General features: G+C 43.3%; 2 protein-coding genes across 2 annotated transcripts in view; both read left to right on the top strand.

Annotated features, from left to right (window-relative positions):
* Positions 1-9,216, top strand: part of hells (helicase, lymphoid specific) — a 40,802-nt gene extending 31,586 nt beyond the window's left edge. The window contains exons 7-11 of the mRNA XM_048609150.1: positions 200-316; positions 2,382-2,541; positions 5,048-5,144; positions 5,552-5,628; positions 7,555-9,216. Of these exons, the coding sequence (XP_048465107.1) occupies positions 200-316; positions 2,382-2,541; positions 5,048-5,144; positions 5,552-5,628; positions 7,555-7,652 (549 nt within the window). The 3' untranslated portion in view covers positions 7,653-9,216. The remainder of the gene's footprint in view (positions 1-199; positions 317-2,381; positions 2,542-5,047; positions 5,145-5,551; positions 5,629-7,554) is intronic.
* A 6,213-nt stretch (positions 9,217-15,429) lies between these two features.
* Positions 15,430-17,324, top strand: LOC109917365 (neuropeptide Y receptor type 4-2-like). The gene is made up of 2 exons (XM_020517182.2): positions 15,430-15,530; positions 15,768-17,324. Exon 2 carries the CDS (start codon positions 15,894-15,896, stop codon positions 16,998-17,000), a length of 1,107 nt encoding a protein of 368 aa, XP_020372771.1. The 5' UTR covers positions 15,430-15,530; positions 15,768-15,893; the 3' UTR covers positions 17,001-17,324.
* The last annotated feature ends 167 nt before the right edge of the window (positions 17,325-17,491 follow it).

Here is a 17,491-nt window from a genome sequence, read left to right as displayed (position 1 = left end):
CATCTGGGATGGCCTGTTAAATGTCTTTACAGTGTTTGTACTCTTCCTGAGTTTCTTTACTTGGTCTCTTGTGATGTGATATTGGATACAATGGCCTATACATATTGTTAACATGAATTTTGGATTGGTGATGGGTTGGAGAGCAGTACTGCTCATTAGAAAGTATTTTATTTCTATGCTACTCTTTACTTTTTCCCAGATAAACAATTTCAACAGCGATCCTGAAGTTTTCATCTTTTTACTGAGCACTCGAGCTGGGGGTTTGGGCATTAACCTGACGGCAGCAGACACTGTCGTTATATACGATAGTGACTGGGTAAGTATTGTTAACTAACAGTGACTTTATAGGCTTAAAGCTACCAACTGAAGTTTACTGTTAATCCTGTGACTGTCGCTGAGATTGTTGACGACAGAGTCCTAGAGCACGGAGATAGGCCCTTTGTCCCAAACTGGTCCATGCCGACCAAAATGTCCATCCAAAACCCATTTCCCTGCACTTGGCCCATATCCTTCTAAACCTTTTCCTATCCATGTATTTGTCCAAATGCCTTTTAAGTGTTGTAAATGTACCTGCCTCAGCCACTTCAGCTGGCAGCTCATTCCAAATGCGTACCACCCTCTGTATAAAAAGGTTGCCCCCTTGGGTTTCCATGTATTCTTTCCCCTCTTACCTTAAACTGATGCCCTCTAGTCATTGATTTCCCCAACCCTGGGAAAAACAAAGTGCATTTGCCTTAGCCATGCCTCTCATGATCTTGTACACTTCTATAAGATTCCCACTCAGTCTCCTACACTCTAAAGAAAGAAGTTCTAGCTTGTCCAACCTTTCCCTAAACTCAGTCCCTTGAGTCCTGGCAACATCGTTGTAAATTTCTTCTGCACGGTTTCCAGTTTAATAACATCCTTCCTATAGCAAAGTATCCAAAACTGAACACAATATTCCAAATGTGGCCTCACCAACATCCTGTACAACTGCAACATAACTTCCCGACTTCTATACTCTGAAACATTGGCCTTCAGTCAGGGCACAAAAGCCTTCTTCACTGCCCTGTCTACCTGTGACTCCACTTTCAGAGAACAGTGTACGTGAACACCAAGGTCCTTCTGTTCCACTACACTCCTTAAGGCCCTAACATTCACCATGAAACTCCTACCTGATTTGACTTTACAAAATGCAGCACCTCACACTTATCTATAATAAACTCCATTTGCCATTTCTCGGCCCATTACCCCAGCTGTTCAAGATCCTGCTGCAATTTCTGATAAACTTCCTCACTGTCCATGATACTGCCTATTTGAGTGTCATCCGCAAACTTACTAATCATGCCTTGTACATTCTCATCCAAATCATTGATATAGACACCAAATACTACTTTGTGCACTGGGTAGAATCTACTGTAACTGATCAGTAGAGTGCAGTTTGGAATATCATTTTGAAGTCAGGGTTTTTAACTCTGCTATACCATTTGTGGCACACATTCTGTAGCAGGTTATTGTGATGTTTGCATTACAAAAACATTCCCCCTAGTGCAAGAGTAAAATAATGGTGGACGCAGGTCTGTTTTGAGATGCGAAATGAGCTTCCAGTAGTTTATGGGTGTTCTGTAACACCGTGCATAGAATCCATCTGTACTCTGTTTTCTAATCAATCTGTTCAGACATGATATTATCTCCTGGAGTATGTGGGACTTGATTCTGGGTCTCCAGGCCCAGGGGTAGAGACACTACCACTGCACCCTAAGATCCCTGTTCCATCTGTACTCTGTGCTGTCCATTGCAATGTGTTTTGGAATTTGGAACTGAGTGATACAACTCAGCCTCAACATAATAATAATTATTAGAAAATATCTCCCATAATGAAAACTTTAAATGTTGATTGTCTAGGCATTCACCCTCTTTACAGATGCAGCCACTTTTTTTTTTAAGAAATGCATGTTGGAGCTGCCCATCTTTATTTGAGCGGAGTACTGGATTTAAAGTCTTATTAGCACATTTAACATGAGGGTGACCTCTGATAGCTGAGTAAAATCACTGCCTAGTATGACTTATCTTGAAGAAAGAGCACGTTTTAAAAAAAAGCCCTGAGGATTCCTAGGCATGCTTAAAAACAGTGGTAGCAGCCAGTTTTACAGGTTATTGTATAAGCTGGACCTTTTTATAGCCAATGTTCATGTGTTGGCATCTTTTTGAAGACAACTCCCTTTGGAGTAATGTATGTTTGCATTGGCAATAATATTTAATGCTGAAGCAACATTAACATTATTGAGTGTTATTGTCAATAGGAAGCCAGTATCTGGTTCAAATCTGTTAACTGAATGACAGGTAGTGAATGATAGAAGTGCTGCAGGGAACTTGAGGTCTCTCTCCTTGTGTCATTCCAGAATCCTCAGGCAGATCTTCAGGCTCAGGATCGTTGCCATCGAATTGGTCAGACTAAGCCGGTTGTAGTTTATCGCCTGGTAACAGCTAATACCATCGATGAGAAGATTGTGGAGAAAGCTACGGCGAAAAGGCGACTTGAAAAGATGGTTATACATAAAAGTTAGTGGGTCGTTTTATTTAATTATTAATTTAGTATTAAATGCCTGCTCTTCCTTGGGGCTGTGGTCTTTCCATTTTGGCCACTCAATGTCCAAATCATTGAATATTACATAAAATTAATTTCATTCAAAGCCATTCAGAAGTTTGTTAGGACGACAGGACTGTCTTCTGATAAAAGGTTGAACAAGTTTTGTCCATATCCATTGGAGTTTAGAATGCCGTGATGTTACTGAAACACAAAATTCTCAGGCAGCTTGATGGAGTGGATGCTAAGAGGTTTCCCCTTTTCTCGGGGATGCCTGGAACTAGGGGAGACCACTTAATTAGAAATTTCTCATTTAAACCGAGGCCACAGATGTATGGCATTCTCTTCCCCAGCGAGCAGGGGAGGTTGAATCATTGAATACATTCAAGGCTGAGTTAGATTTTTGATACAAGAAAATCTAATAAGAGAATTGTACATTATAGCAATAGATCAGAAAGCGGAATTGAGGTCAGATTCTTATCAGCCACGAACTTGCTGAACTACAGGACAGACTTGAGGGACTAAATGGCCTACTTCTCATTGTTTTGTTGACAGATATGTCATGTGTAGCATGGGTTGGAATGGTGAAAGATGAGCTTCACAGGATCTTGGCACAGTGCACTGAATGCTGACTTAAACCTCTAGTTGAGGTTGGTTGGCTCGCCAAGCTGGTTTGTTGTTCCGCAGACGTTTTGTTACCGTGCTTGGTAACATCCTCAGTGCAGCCTCTGATGAAGCGTCAGTGTGTTTTCCTGCCTGATTTTTAAACTCTGGGGTCTGTTGCGATGGATTGTCTCACTTCCGGGTTCCCTCCTTAGTGGAATGTATATGGGGTAGAGTTCAATGTGTTTATTAATAGCATGCTTCGTGGAGTGCCGTGCTTCCAGGAATTCTCGTGCTTGTCTCTGCCTAGCCTGTCCCAGGATCTTGGTGTTGTCCCAGTCAAAGTCGTGGTTCTCCTTGTCCATGTGGATTGAGATGAGTGAGTATTGGTCGTGTCTTTTTGTAGCCAGTTGGTGTTCATGTACTCTTGTTGTTAGTTTCCTTCCTGTTTGTCCAATGTAGTGTTTCTCGCAGTTTCTGCAGGGGATCTTGTAGATGATATTGGTCCTGTCCATGTCAGGGAGTGGGTCAACTAAAGAGAAACACTACATCAGACAAACAGGAAGGAAACTAACAACAAGAGTACATGAACACCAACTGGCTACAAAAAGACACGACCAATACTCACTCATCTCAATCCACATGGACAAGGAGAACCACGACTTTGACTGGGACAACACCAAGATCCTGGGACAGGCTAGGCAGAGACAAGCACGAGAATTCCTGGAAGCACGGCACTCCACGAAGCATGCTATTAATAAACACATTGAACTCTACCCCATATACATTCCACTACGGATTAAACCTCTAGTGAATTTGAGGCTGAACTCCATGGCAGACTGAGTGAAAGTGACTCCGATTGAAATTGGTTTGTCACTTGAATCCAGCTTCCAGCAGACATGCTTTAAAACGGTCCGGGATTCGGCACCAGTGGATTATTTCAGTCACAGCCTTCAGGAAGAATAGTGGAGGGAATGAAGAAAATATCATTGGTTTTGTAGGAGATGCTCTTGTGGGGTTGTGGCTGAAACATAATGTGGGGCAGAGAGACAGTAAAGACTGCAGATGCTGGAAGCTAGAATCAATAAGTGTGGAGCTGGAAAAGCACAGCCAGTCAGACAGCATTTAAGAAGCAGGAAAGTCAATATTTCAGGCGAAACATTAGTCCTGACGAAGGGTTTTGGCCCAAAACGTTGACTTTTCTGCTCCTTGGATGCTGTCTGACTGGCTGGGCTTTTCCAACTCCACATTTATTGACCCATAATGTGGGGCAACACCAATTATGAATCTGGCTGTACTGTGCCTGACTTGAGACTCATTGATGCTGGTAAAGATATCCCTTTCCCCAACATCACTATTCTCCTCTCTCTCATCGTAAGAAAATCAGATTAAAACTTTGCTTTCCATCTGAGTTATACCCCTTGACTGACTCCAAGCAACTCTTTATTCACGTTTTCTATTGACCAAGTGTGACCAGTTAGGAACACTTCTTTTTTTTTCCATTTGCAAATAAATGGAAATTAGATATTTAAGATCTACTTCCAAAGGAGACTAGATCTGCACTATTGAATCAGAGATAGTAGGAACTGCAGATGCTGGAGAATCCGAGACAATAAGGTGCAGAGCTGGATGAACACAGCAGGCCAAGCAGCATCATAGGAGCAGAAAGGCTGACGTTTCGGGCCTAGACCCTTCATCAGAAAAAAAAATTTTTTTTTCTGATGAAGGGTCTAGGCCCGAAACGTCAGCCTAGATCTGCACTGTGGTTGTTTTATAGTGGAATGCAGTCTTACCTACAGCACCCTCAGAACTTTGTACTCTGTACTCTGTTGTCTCATTTAAGAATGGTCATGAGGCTCTTTCTCCATTCCTGTTCAGATAAGTTCAAAGGGGGCAAGTCAGGATTGAACCAGTCCAGGAGCTGTCTAGATTCTACAGAGCTGATGGAATTGCTGAAGTCTCGGGATCATGAAAGGTAAAGTAGATTGTTTAACCTTTTGTGCATTTCTCCATACTGTGGAGGCTTAAGTTCCCACACCCTCTGAAAGTTGTCTGCTGTGTTTACAACTGATCTGAGTTTTGCTTTCATCTGACACCATGCTGTCTTACATTACACACTTGTCCTCTTTGCTGTATTGCTACTGTCTTATTTCCAGAGTCACGAAATAAATCTGAAAATACTCAGGTCTGATAACAACTATAGGGAGCCAAACTGCTAATGATCTGTAGCCCCAGACTTTAAGTGTCACGTGACCTGCTGACTATTTCTAATCTGTAATTTCATTGAGTAACTCCTGTTAAATTTGACTAATGGCTAAATGCAGACTGTTAGTTCATCACAAGTCTCACTTGTCTGAAACGGTTTGTCATTTGTTCCCACAGAGTGGTGAAGGGCTCCACTGACCAAGTGATAAGTGATGGTGAGCTTCAGATCTTGATGGACCGCAGTGATCTTGGCAGTAAGTTCAAAACATGTGTCCCTGGTTTCTTTTGAACACCATTAGTTTTAGAATTACCTCACACTCACCCATCCGCCAGTATTAATTTGAAATATGATGCCCAATGAAATATCTCCACATAGGGAGGTATCCCAACATTAAGTCACCCTTTTATTTGCATGTGGAAAGCCTGATCCTGCTCCCTCAGAGCCAGCTATCAGAGTATCAGGATGTCTGACACTCCTGTGTTTTATTTATCAACAAGGGCTCCCTAATTGAGACTGTTAATCTGGTCCAATTAGTGAACTCGTATTCTGAGGTCCTAGCAGGGGTTTGTGGTTCTTTATTATTGCAGATCTATGTCCATAAAGGTATTGGTGGAACTTCGTGACTCCAAATATGACTGCCAAATCTTCCTTCTCTATTTGGCCACGTTTATGCTCTGCATTAGCCAGAGTCCGGAATGCACATTCTATTGGGCGTTCCTCTACCTTGAGTCGTCTATAAACTAATATTACCCCAGTGCCGTATGGGGAAATGTAGCATATCAATACCAGATCTCACTTAGGATCAGAGAGTGCCAACACCTTAGAGGATGATAGCTGTTTCTTCACTTCCCTGAAAGTCAAGGCTTGGCTACCAAACCACTTCTAAGGCTGATTCCCTTCTTAAAGAGTTAAGGTGCCAGGATGGAGGCCAGGCTATGTATGAACTTTTTGTAATAATTCAACAGTCAACTGAAAGACCTAAGCCCTGGTACAGATGTGGGAGCCATGCCACCTTTTGATCACCCTCCTTTTATCTTCCAACAGGTGTCACTTGGTCTTGTCGACACTGTGTAGCGAAGTAGGTCACTTGGGGTGCCTGGAACACACATTTTTCCTTTCTAAGACTTAGGCCCACCTGGGAGAAACACCTAAGGACTCTGACCAGAGTTCTCTAAGTGCTCCTTTATTGATCTTCCCTGTTATTAGCATGTCATCTAGATAAATGATAACCTGGGGTAGTCTTTGTAAAATATTCTCCAGTATCTGCTGAAAAATTGCACAGGTTGATGATACCCCAGATGGCTGTCTCACATATTGGTATAAACCGTTATGGGTATTAATTATAGCATACTTTGAGAATCCTTATTTTAACTGCAATTTCAAGTATGCATGTCTCGTGTCCAGCTTCATGAAGGACAGATCCTGCCAACTTTGCATATAAATCTTCTGACAGAGATTGGGTATTTATCCAGCTCTGAAAAGTGGTTTACAGTTTGTTTAAAATCCCCACGAAGGCGAACAATCTGTACGACTGGTGCTGCCCATTCAGCAAACTAGACTGCTTTGATTCCTTCCCAGCCTTCTGGTTACTGCATCTACGGCAACTGGCACTGGGCAGTCCTTGCAGAATCGTGGAATTGCTTCCTGTTTGCTCCTTTCGACCCCACACCTTCCTGGAAAAACCTCTGGGTATTTAATTAAGACTTCATTCAGGCAGCCATTTTCTAATTGAAAGATGTTGAGTCAATCTAGGTGAATCTTTAAGACCAATTTTTATCCTATCAAGCTTGTACCTGAGCCTTTTACCACAATCATTAGTGGTAACTGAGCTAACTGCTTTGCATAAGAGACCGAAACTGAAGTTGTACCCGGGTTTGGGAAGAAACCATATGTACAAAGGCATCAGAGAGGAAAGGAAGGTTATTATGAAGAGTACGTGGCTGGTAATAACTAACATTTGGATTGATGAAAGGAATCCCGGTATTGCTAAGCTTTATTTTTAAAATAAATTTCCTGTAAATGGACACAGGGAGCTGTGCTGATTTGCAAAAGTTCTGGAGGGATGCACTTGGGCTTCTGAAATATTGTTTTTAAGAACTATTTCTGAGGCATTTGTCTGGTTTACATGAACCATTTGCCAATGTGTGACATGTATTGTATTTGATTTATTTTCTTACAGAACAAAGGAAATTGGGAATCAAAACACAGACAGACAAAGTTTTCAAAGTACTTGATAGTGATGACCCGAATTCAGGAATCCAACTGTGTGGGCTGTGAGAGATGGCTGGAGACATCTCCTTATTCAAGTGTTAGTTGCAGTTCCCTTGCCTGCTCTCCCCAGCAGGGAATAGTTTGAAAGAAAGTCACTCCTGGAGTGCAGACTTAGGGTTAGTCTGCAGCTTTAAGGTTGTTGATCTTACTTGTGTCCTGCTGTTAAGTGTTTTTTTAAAGTGGGACTTCTTTTGAAAGTGGTTTTTTTTATTTTGCACAGTGGATACATGCAGATGATTTTTTTGTTTTGTTTGACTTAATGCTGCCTGGATTCTAAATGATGAGCTTAATTTCAGACGTTTAACCACTGGGCAAGTGGAATAGGCAAATAAATAGTGTTTTTTTTTTACTCTTTTGCTTTTTTACTTATTCAGTTTAGTTTTCACTCCTGTTGTGCTCTTACCCTCTCTAAGATATTGCACATTTATGATCTCAGCTGTTCAAGAGAAGCAGGAAGTTGACAGCATGCAGTTGGCCAGGAATGCCAGACTGCCTTACTATTGTAAGTAATGCCAGGCATTTGGTTGTAGGCACCTGATTCAAAATTCAGTCTGGCAGTATTCCACTGGATGTTTTTAAATTCTCATGGTTTTCTGTCACCATCAGAAGACAATTTCTGGCACCATTGTTTTAACCTTTGTTTTTAAATAAATCAGCACTGAGGTTATGTCACTAGATCTTGCTGTTGCCTCTCAGTCTGACAGATGATGAGAGATTTCTCTCCCCCTTTTTTTTTGAGTTTTTGTATCAAATATACTGATGGTGAAATTCATTAAAATTGTTAGACAGCAGTCAGGTTTCTTTATCGCAACCCAGGTTAATCAATACCGTATGAGGTTACGGGTTGCCAATGTAACGAGCTCATTTCCACAAGAACTCTAGCACCATTTTAGTTAGAATGTCAGGAGAGCAGAGCTGAAGTGGGAATCTGACCAAGCACTGTTCAGGCCACCTGCTTTTTCACTTGCAATATGCAATCACTTCTTTGAATCTAGGACTGAGAGGAGGCCTGGCATTGAATGTTACCTCCAGTGACACGTAAGATCCTAAAAACCTGGCTGCTGGGAACAGTGTGGATTTTCTTCCCTTTGCATTAATGCTTTTGGCAGCAGCAGTGTGAGATGAGCAGAAGGAATGGCTGGGTAATTTTAATTATGATGTACGCCAACTAAGAAATGCAACCCTTGAGATTTTAGTTTCCTCGAGCAAGAGTCATGCTGCTGTTTCTTTTTAAAACCATTTGGGTTTGGATATTTGCACACAAGGATTAAACCAGGGCCTACAGAAAGTAAGTATCAGGTGATGAAAGTTTGTAGGACCTGTATTCTGCAGCTTTAAATACAGCTTAGTCAAGACTTTCTGTAAACAGCTGCTTAGAGCACTACAAATAGGAGACTGATTCCTGCTTGTAAAGAAGACCAGAATTCCTCAGCATTGTCAAGAGCATGGACCTTCTCCTTGCCGCAAACTTCAATGCCTGATGTATGCGGAATGCTGATGTACAAACTGTAAAAAAAAATCAAAAAAAAGGTTTTTTTTATTAGAAATAAAATTTTCAAGTTTGTCATGGTGCTAGTCGTTATTCTATTCTGCAAATCCAATTTCCTATACTTTATTCTACAGTAGTGTTTTCCTCCTGCTGAGTTTAGAGGTTTCTCAGTTGTAAAGGTTTGAGCATTCTAGCATTTATGTACATCAGTCATGGAAAAGCTGTAGCATTCGTCATGCTGAAAGGTTTGTAACTCCTCAGGACCTGGATAATATCTAGCTTTAGTCTTAGGTGTGGCACAGATATTACTTTCAGCAGTGTGCCGGCAATGGCAATTGCCACCTAGAGGGTACCTGTTTATTGTTGGCATTACCATTCTTGAATTTTCCACTATCGAGATGGAGGTGATTTTTGGTCTCTTGAGCCTGTTCCATTAGTCATACAGCATGGAAACACACCCTTCGGTCCAACCAGTCTGTGCCAGCCATAATCTCAAACTAAACTAGTCCCACCTGTCTGCACTTGGCCCATATTCCTCCAGACATTTCTTATTCATGAACTTATCTCAATGTCTTTCAAATGTTGTAACTGTACCTGCATCCACCGCTTCCTCTGGAAGTTCTTTCTACACGTGAACCACTTTTTTTTTTAAATAACAGGCTGTCTTTTTATCTTCTCACCTTTAAAAATATGCTCCCCTCGTCTTGAAATCCCCCACGCTGGCGAAAAGATACCTTCTCTATACTCCTGATGATTTTTATAAACCTTTAAGGTCACCTCTCAAACCTCCTATGCTCCAGTGGGGGAAAAATAAATCCCAGCCTATCCTTTATAACTCAAACCCTCTGTTGTTGTTTACTGAGATCGTGGCTGATGTAGTTGTAACCTCACCCATAAACTACCCTGAACTTTTCACCCTCTTCCTAACCAAGAAACTACCCATCTCTGCCTGAACAATACTCAACGCTGCTTCCACTGTTTTTGGAAGACAGGTTGAAAGACGAAAGATAAAAGACACTGAACCCTGTCGGGGTGGGAAATTCCCTCATCTGTTTTATATGGGTCTCGAGTGACTAAGGATTACTACTAACTAGAACCAGAACTATATAAACAAGGCTGCAAGAGCAGGTCAGAGGCTAGGACTTATGTAGCACTTAAAAGATGCTAAATGTTTCACTTTTCATTGCAGCTCCAACGACATTCAGGATGCTAGATACCATTCAGGACAATGAAGGTTTTTTTTTGCTTAGCACCATATCCACCACATTGGATATCCAATCACTTCATCTCCAACACACAGCTTTGATATTGATTACCATGTGGAACAAGGGCAGCAGATACATGGGACCACCATGTTCAGGTTCTGCTCCAAGCTGTACACCATTCTCACTTGGCAATATACTGTCACTCTTTCACTGTTGCTGGGTGAGATCCTTACGTTCCCTTCCTAAACAGCATTGCAGGTGTACCTGTGCGACATGGACTGCAGTGTTTCAAGAAGGTGGGCCCTTGCCACCTTCTCCAGGACAATTGGAATGGATGATAAATTCTAGCCCAGCCAGCAATGCCCACATTGTAAGAATGAATGAAAGAAAAATAACATTTAACATTCAACATGTGTGGCTGAGGTTTTACTTTTAAAACTTTTATTTAAATGGTGGTAATAGTTTTACAAAGATCTCTTCATGTGCAAGTTTCTAAAATAAGGAAGAGTTCCCTAATAATGTGCTATTTCAAAAAAACTTGTAGGAAAATGGATTACAGACCAGTTACCTTAATATCAGTTTGATGAGCAATTGCTAGTTTATCATTTGTTGTTCTCTTATGGGACAGGGCATCACTGGCTGGCCAGTGTTTATTGCCCATCCTTACATAAGTGACTTTACACCTTGTAAATATTCAGCTGCTCCCCTGTCTTCATTTCTTGGACGTTGTTAATTGATAGATTATTTAGGTGATCTGGTCATAGGTTATTTTAAAAGGCTGTTTAGCTGGTAATGAGATCTAGTGTAAATGTTGTAATTGGGTAGATTATGTCTGACTTTCCTAATCAGTTTTTGCAGAGGTGATTAAAATAGTGGACAGGTGAATGTGTGTGGATATGATTTCTATAAACTTTGAGGTGTTTAGCTTCTGCTAGGGATAGTTGATAGGAAGTAACCACTGCTGTCTTTGCATTGAAGCTGCAATAATTCACTGTATTAATGACTTTGATTGAGTAGAAAGCCAAATATTCACATTTTCAGATGTGACAAGCTGCATTTGAAGTATTTTAATATAACAGAAGAATTAGAAATAGGAATAGGCTATTTTGCCCCTTGATCCTTTGTTACCATTCAGTAAGGTCATGGCTGATCTGACAGCTTCAACTGTCTGTCTGTCTGCTCCTGTTGCAAATATTGAGTGAATTGAATTGGCAAAATTGACAAATTAAATTCAGCCTAGACATATGTGATATGTAATATCTTTTCATATCTAAAAAGGATAGAACATAAATAGGAGATAACGAGGTGTAGAGCTGGATGATCACAGCAGAGGAGCAGGAAGGCTGACGTTTTGGGCCTAGACCCTCCTTCAGAAATGGGGAAGGGGGTTCTGAAATAAATAGGGAGGGGGAGATGGATAGAGGAGAAGATAGGTGGAGAAGAGACAGACAGGTCAAAGAGGCAGGGATGGAGCCAGTAAAGGTGAGTGTAGGGGGGTAGTTAGGGAGGAGATAGGTCCATCCAGGGAGGATGGACAGGTCAAGTGGGCGGGATGAGGTTAGTAGGTAGGAGATGGGGGTGGGGCTTGAGGTGGAAGGAAGGACAGGTTAAGGAGGCGGGGATGAGCTGGGCTGGTTTTGGGATGCGGTAGGGGGAGGGGAGATTTTGAAGCTTGTGAAATCCACATTGGTACCATTGGGCTGCAGGGTTACATCTTCTATCCGCCTTCCCCTCTCTCCCTATTTATTTCAGAACCCCCTTCCCCTCCCCTGTTTCTGAAGAAGGGTCTAGGCCCGGAACGTCAGCCTTCCTGCTCCTCTGATGCTGCTTGGCCTGCTGTGTTCATCCAGCTCTACACCTTGTTATCTCAGATTCTCCACCATCTGCAGTACTACCCCAGAACATAAATAGGCTCAAGGTTTGCAAATGGTATACTGCTGTTCTGTGTTAGGTTGTTGGTGGAGTAGAGCTCGAACCTGTGTTCTTTCTCAAGCAGTACCAGTACACACGCTTTCAGTAGATGAGCATGCATCGTGTTTGGCTATCAGATAATAATGTGTAAGTCAGGTGTTTGCTTTTGTGCCATTTTGAGTTAATCCACATCAATAATTGGGCCACAGAAGAAAGTGATGGAATGCTGTCTACCTGCCTGCATGAGTGTAGCTCCAGAACACTCAGAATCTTGACACCATCTACAATCAAGCAGCCTGTTTGATTGGTACCACATCCATCACCTTCAACATTCACTTCCTCTGCCAGTAAAGCTCAGGAGCTAGTGTATACCATCTACAAGAGTGCTGCAAAAACAATTGCGAAGGCTCTGGTATAGCTTCCAACCCCACCATCCCTACCATCTAGGAGAAGGGCAGAAGATAAATGGGAATACTATGCCTGCAAGTTCCCCTCTAAGTTGCTTACCCTCCTGACTTGCTGTTCCTTTATTGTTGCTGGGAAGAAGTTCTGGAACTCCTTCCTCAATAATGCTGTGAGTGTCCCTGTGTGACTGCAGTGTACACTACGACTTTCTCCGGGGCAACTAGGGATAGACAACTGATGCTGGTTTAGTGTACCCATATCTCATAAACATGAGAGATGGTCCCTCATCTATGCAGTTTAACCCATGGGCCCGGCTTTGGGATATTTTTGTGTTAAGGCTGAACTTCCAACTCTGTGCACTGTTCTGACTTTCTCCCCATTTCCTCCGATCCCTCTAGCTGTAAATATATCTATCTCCTTGAAAATATTCAAAGTTTTGACCTCAATGGCTTTCTGTGGTAAGGAATTCAACTAATTCACCAGTCTGTAGGGTGAAAATGCACTCCCTACACTTTGTAAAATGATTGGTTGTCCTCAGCGCAAGTGGCTGCCGTCGTTACTGGAAAACCGGTTTCATGTTTTAATATAGTTCCTTGCTAAGTACCGTCAACGAAGCCGTACGCAACTGTATCTATTAATACTACATTAAAACAGCATTTTTCGGAATGCAATCAGAATTTTCTCAGGTCCTTTTCTCATTGGCTGCTATAATTCGGCAGCCGTTTGGAGAAACTCGGCTCAGGTTAAGGGAGTTTGTTGATGTACTGAATGTCCAGAACACATTTCCTCAATCCCCTTCTCCAGATTCTTTCACTTCACAGAAAACGCAGAGAAATGGCACGTGAACAACAGTCTCTTGGTTACTGCTTGAAGACTACAACTTGCAGCAACTGCTTGCAGAAAAGCTGGCTTGCTTCAGGTCTTTTTACTGTGGAAAAAAGACAGCTACACGTACAGTTCGCATCCACAATCTGCTCAGCTACCCGGGAGCCAAAGTTGTTGCCAGCCTGATAATCTGTGGCATTCACAACTAGTCACAATTTCACCAATCAGCTAAATAAAAACCGAAGGAACTGCGGATGCTGTATATCAGAAACAAAAATAGAAATAGAAATTGCTGGAAAAGCTCATTAGGTCTGGCAGCTGACCGTTTCGTAACGTTAACTCTGATTTTCTTCACAGACGCTGCCAGCCCTGCTGAGCTTTTGCAGCAACTTCTGTTTTTGTCATCAAGCAGACACTTGTTACCTGCCAAATCTCACGCTGCACACACCCCAGTGGCACGCAGTCTACAGACATCTTTTCCCGCTGCTTGAACAAAGCAATAGACGCAACACAATGAGATTTAGTAACATGTTTTAAAGTGCAGCAACTCCTCAGTCCTTGGTTTTAAAATTCGTTTTTCCACTTCAGTGCACAATCTAAAATGCTGAAAATAAAATGATAGTCATGTGTGTCCAAGACTGCGATACAATTTAGCGAAGCCAAACAATTTAGCCAAGCTAATTCTATTAACGTTTTGGGGTGATGGGTGAAGGTCACTATTGTTGGGTGTATCACTGACTGGATAAGTTGGTCTGATGATGGTTGGAAACCTTTGAGTCCTTTTCACTAACATTTCATTTGAACAAATGTTAACATTTTGAGCTAACAACTAAAAATGTGCTGATGCCACTTTTGTGAGTCAGCTTTTACATGTACTTCCAGTAACCACTAAAAATTGCTTCACTTTCCTGAATCCGAAAACCGTTTTAAGTATGAGACAGCTATTTCTATAGTAGAAGGTACTCGCTGTTCCTGGTGTTGTCACCTCTACCTTTCTGACCAAACACATCAGATGCATAGATTTTTGCACACCTTCAATCTGTCTCTAAGTGTGACCAGAGCCTTGGAAGATGTCAGTTAGTCCCAGGGAGTCAAGCTGTTTCACTTGACCACAATCCTGGAAGTTCCTGCTGTTGACATAATGCTGATACGTTCACCAGTAACCACGTCTCTCTGTGTCATGTCCTGCCGTTTTATCCTGTCTATTTTATGTTGCCTCAGTTTCCTAACGTTCCCAATCTCCTCAGCTGTCTTTTTGTCAGTCCGGTTTCCTGAGGTGCTTTCCAACGAACGACTGAAATAGCTTCCCACGAACGCATTGTGATCTCTGCTTCCCCGCCCCCCAGTATTTGAGGCATTTTCTGTTTTTATTTATTTTTATTTAATCACGATGATCGTGATTAAATAAATGCGCTCAATGTTGAAACATACAACAATAAATTCAGATTTCTAAAACAACTTCAAATCAAACCGCCTCTTTCAGAGTTAATGGGCAGGGAAAGCGTTCCACAGTCAAGTGCTCATAAAGACCGGAGTTCACCAAGCAGTGTACACATTCAGGGCACGGACTTCGTGAGTAGTGTCCATTTCTCTGAGCCAGAGACTGCAAGTTCGAGTCTGCCCCGAGAACCTGGGCGGTATGTATGGCGAGATGTTTTCACAATACGGGTGGGGTGATGGGAGGAAGTCATCAGTGGCTAACACTCCCATCCTGCACACTCTCCATAAAGTCACTAAGTTACACTTGAAGAAGTTGCCGGAACAATCGGCGTTGGAGGGATTCGGGAGGAACATGAAATGCAGGGTCGTGAAGTCATTTTCAAGCTTCCCACGCCGAGAGAGGGCGGTGGTGTTTAGTGAATGAATACACAGGGGCTTGCTCGGCATCCAACCAGATCTCATCATCACAGATCATTCCCAAACAGCGCCCCGGTTCCGGACATATTACAAACACAGTCCTCTGGAAAGGTCCGTCTTCTGCTTCCTCCCCTGAGCTGCTGTTGAGGTCCCAATCCCGGACTGCCCCAGGATCAAAGAGAAGTTGACCAGGTAAGAGACACTTCCTGAAGGTGGGATCGCACTGTCAGAGGTTTGTCCCTCTGTTATCAGGTTTTACTAACTGATACCACAGTTTGTATCGCTATTCTCTGCACCTGGGTGCTAGACAGTAACCACACTCTTTATCTAAGCTGTGCATCAGTGAGGGAGTAGTGTTAGGATGGACCTGTTGTAGATAAGCGTCTCACTGAATTCTACAGTTAAATGCGCTGTGATTTTTCTCCACAGTTTGTTTTCTTCCGGCCGACGCTGGCTGCACTCACCATTTGAAAGGGACAGTCATGTTGACCCGATGTGTAGTCTCCTCCGGTGTTTGCCAGTGACCGGGAGGAGGCAACAACAACACTCCCGGCCATGGAGGCTCCAGTGCTGCTATCTGCCAATTCCTCCCTCTCTGGCAACGCCACGGATTGGGGGCACCTTCTGGATTTTGGCAATCCATGCCCAACATCAGCGGCCCTCACCATCTTCCTGCTAACTTCTTACACTGCTGTGCTGGTCGTGGGTTTACTGGGAAACATCTGCCTGGTCTGTGTGATCGCCAGGCAGGAGAAAAACAACGTGACCAACTTGCTGATCGCCAACTTGTCGCTGTCGGATCTGACCATCTGTGTCTTCTGTCTGCCTTTCACAGTGGCCTACACCCTCATGGACTATTGGGCTTTTGGTGAAGTCCTGTGTAAGATGGTGCCGTTTTTCCAGTGTTTGTCGGTGACCGTGTCTGTGCTCTCCCTGGTCATGATTGCTCTGGAAAGACATCAACTCATTCTCCGCCCCACGGGTTGGAAACCCAGTGTCCCTCAAGCTTATGTGGCGCTGCTCCTCACGTGGAGCCTGTCCGCCGCCGTCTCCCTGCCCTTTGTGTTTTTTCATGTTCTCACAGATGAACTTTTCTTGAATCTTCCTGTTCCCCTGGCGCCCCTGGTAAACGAGGCAGTCTGCACGGAGTCTTGGCCTTCCAAGGAGCAGAAGCTGGTTTATACAACCTGGCTGCTGGGTTTCCAGTACTGTGTGCCCCTGGCTTTCATTACAGTGTGTTACAGCAGAATATACTGGCGGCTGAGGACAAGGAGGGACCTGCTGGACAGAGCAGGCGAGGAGAACCGCAGCCTGCCGAATAGCAGGCGGATCACCCTGCTGCTGGGCTTCCTGGTCGTGGGCTTCGGGGTCTGCTGGTTCCCGCTGCACGTTTTCAACGCGGTCGTGGACTGGGATGTGCAAATTATAATGCACTGTCAGCACAATCTCATCTTCTCCCTCTGTCACCTCGCGGGCATGGCTTCCACCTGCGTCAACCCCATCATCTACGGCTTCCTCAACAATAACTTCAAGAAGGAGCTCCGGAGCATCATGCTCAGGTGTAAATGGAGCAGCAAAGAAGATGGTGAGCACTTCCCCCTGTCCACCATGAACACTGAATTTTCCAAGGCCTCCCTCAGACTGAGTTGCAGGAGTAAATGACGAACACCCTGGTGCAATAAAAAGCGCCAAAACAGAAAACAAGGCATGCAAGCTTCGGAATGTGACAGATAAATGTTGCCTTTCTCACTGTTTTGGTTTGTTCAGTGTCCGATCTCACTTCTTTAACCAGGGCTGAAGTATCAAAACGTGGTCTGTAAAATGAAGCGTCTCTGATAGCAGTTTAGACATCGCTCCCCAGTTCTCAGGTTCAATCCTGACGTAAACTGGGCTCAAAGCTTCCATCTATCAGCAAATAAACCATTTCAACTCTCCCTCCCACTCCCTGGACGACATGTCCATCGTGGGCCTCCTCCAGTAGCACAACGACGCCACCCGGAAATGGAGGAACAGCACCTTATATTCCGCCTTGGGAGCCTACAACCCAATGGTCTCAATGTGGACTTTACTAGCTTCAAAATCTCCCCACCCGCGGCTTCATCCCAAGACCAGCCCCCCTTCCCCTCTCATCCCTGCCTCCTTGACCTGTCCAT

The sequence above is a fragment of the Rhincodon typus genome, chromosome 20 (assembly GCF_021869965.1).
Source record: "Rhincodon typus isolate 14 chromosome 20, sRhiTyp1.1, whole genome shotgun sequence".
NCBI classification, from domain to species: Eukaryota; Metazoa; Chordata; class Chondrichthyes; order Orectolobiformes; family Rhincodontidae; genus Rhincodon; species Rhincodon typus.
This window is presented reverse-complemented; position numbering and strand designations above follow the sequence as displayed.

Excerpts from the sequence above, each read along its gene's own strand:
- LOC109917365 (XM_020517182.2), top strand. The coding sequence starts at position 15,894 with ATGGAGGCTCCAGTGCTGCTATCTGCCAATTCCTCCCTCTCTGGCAAC.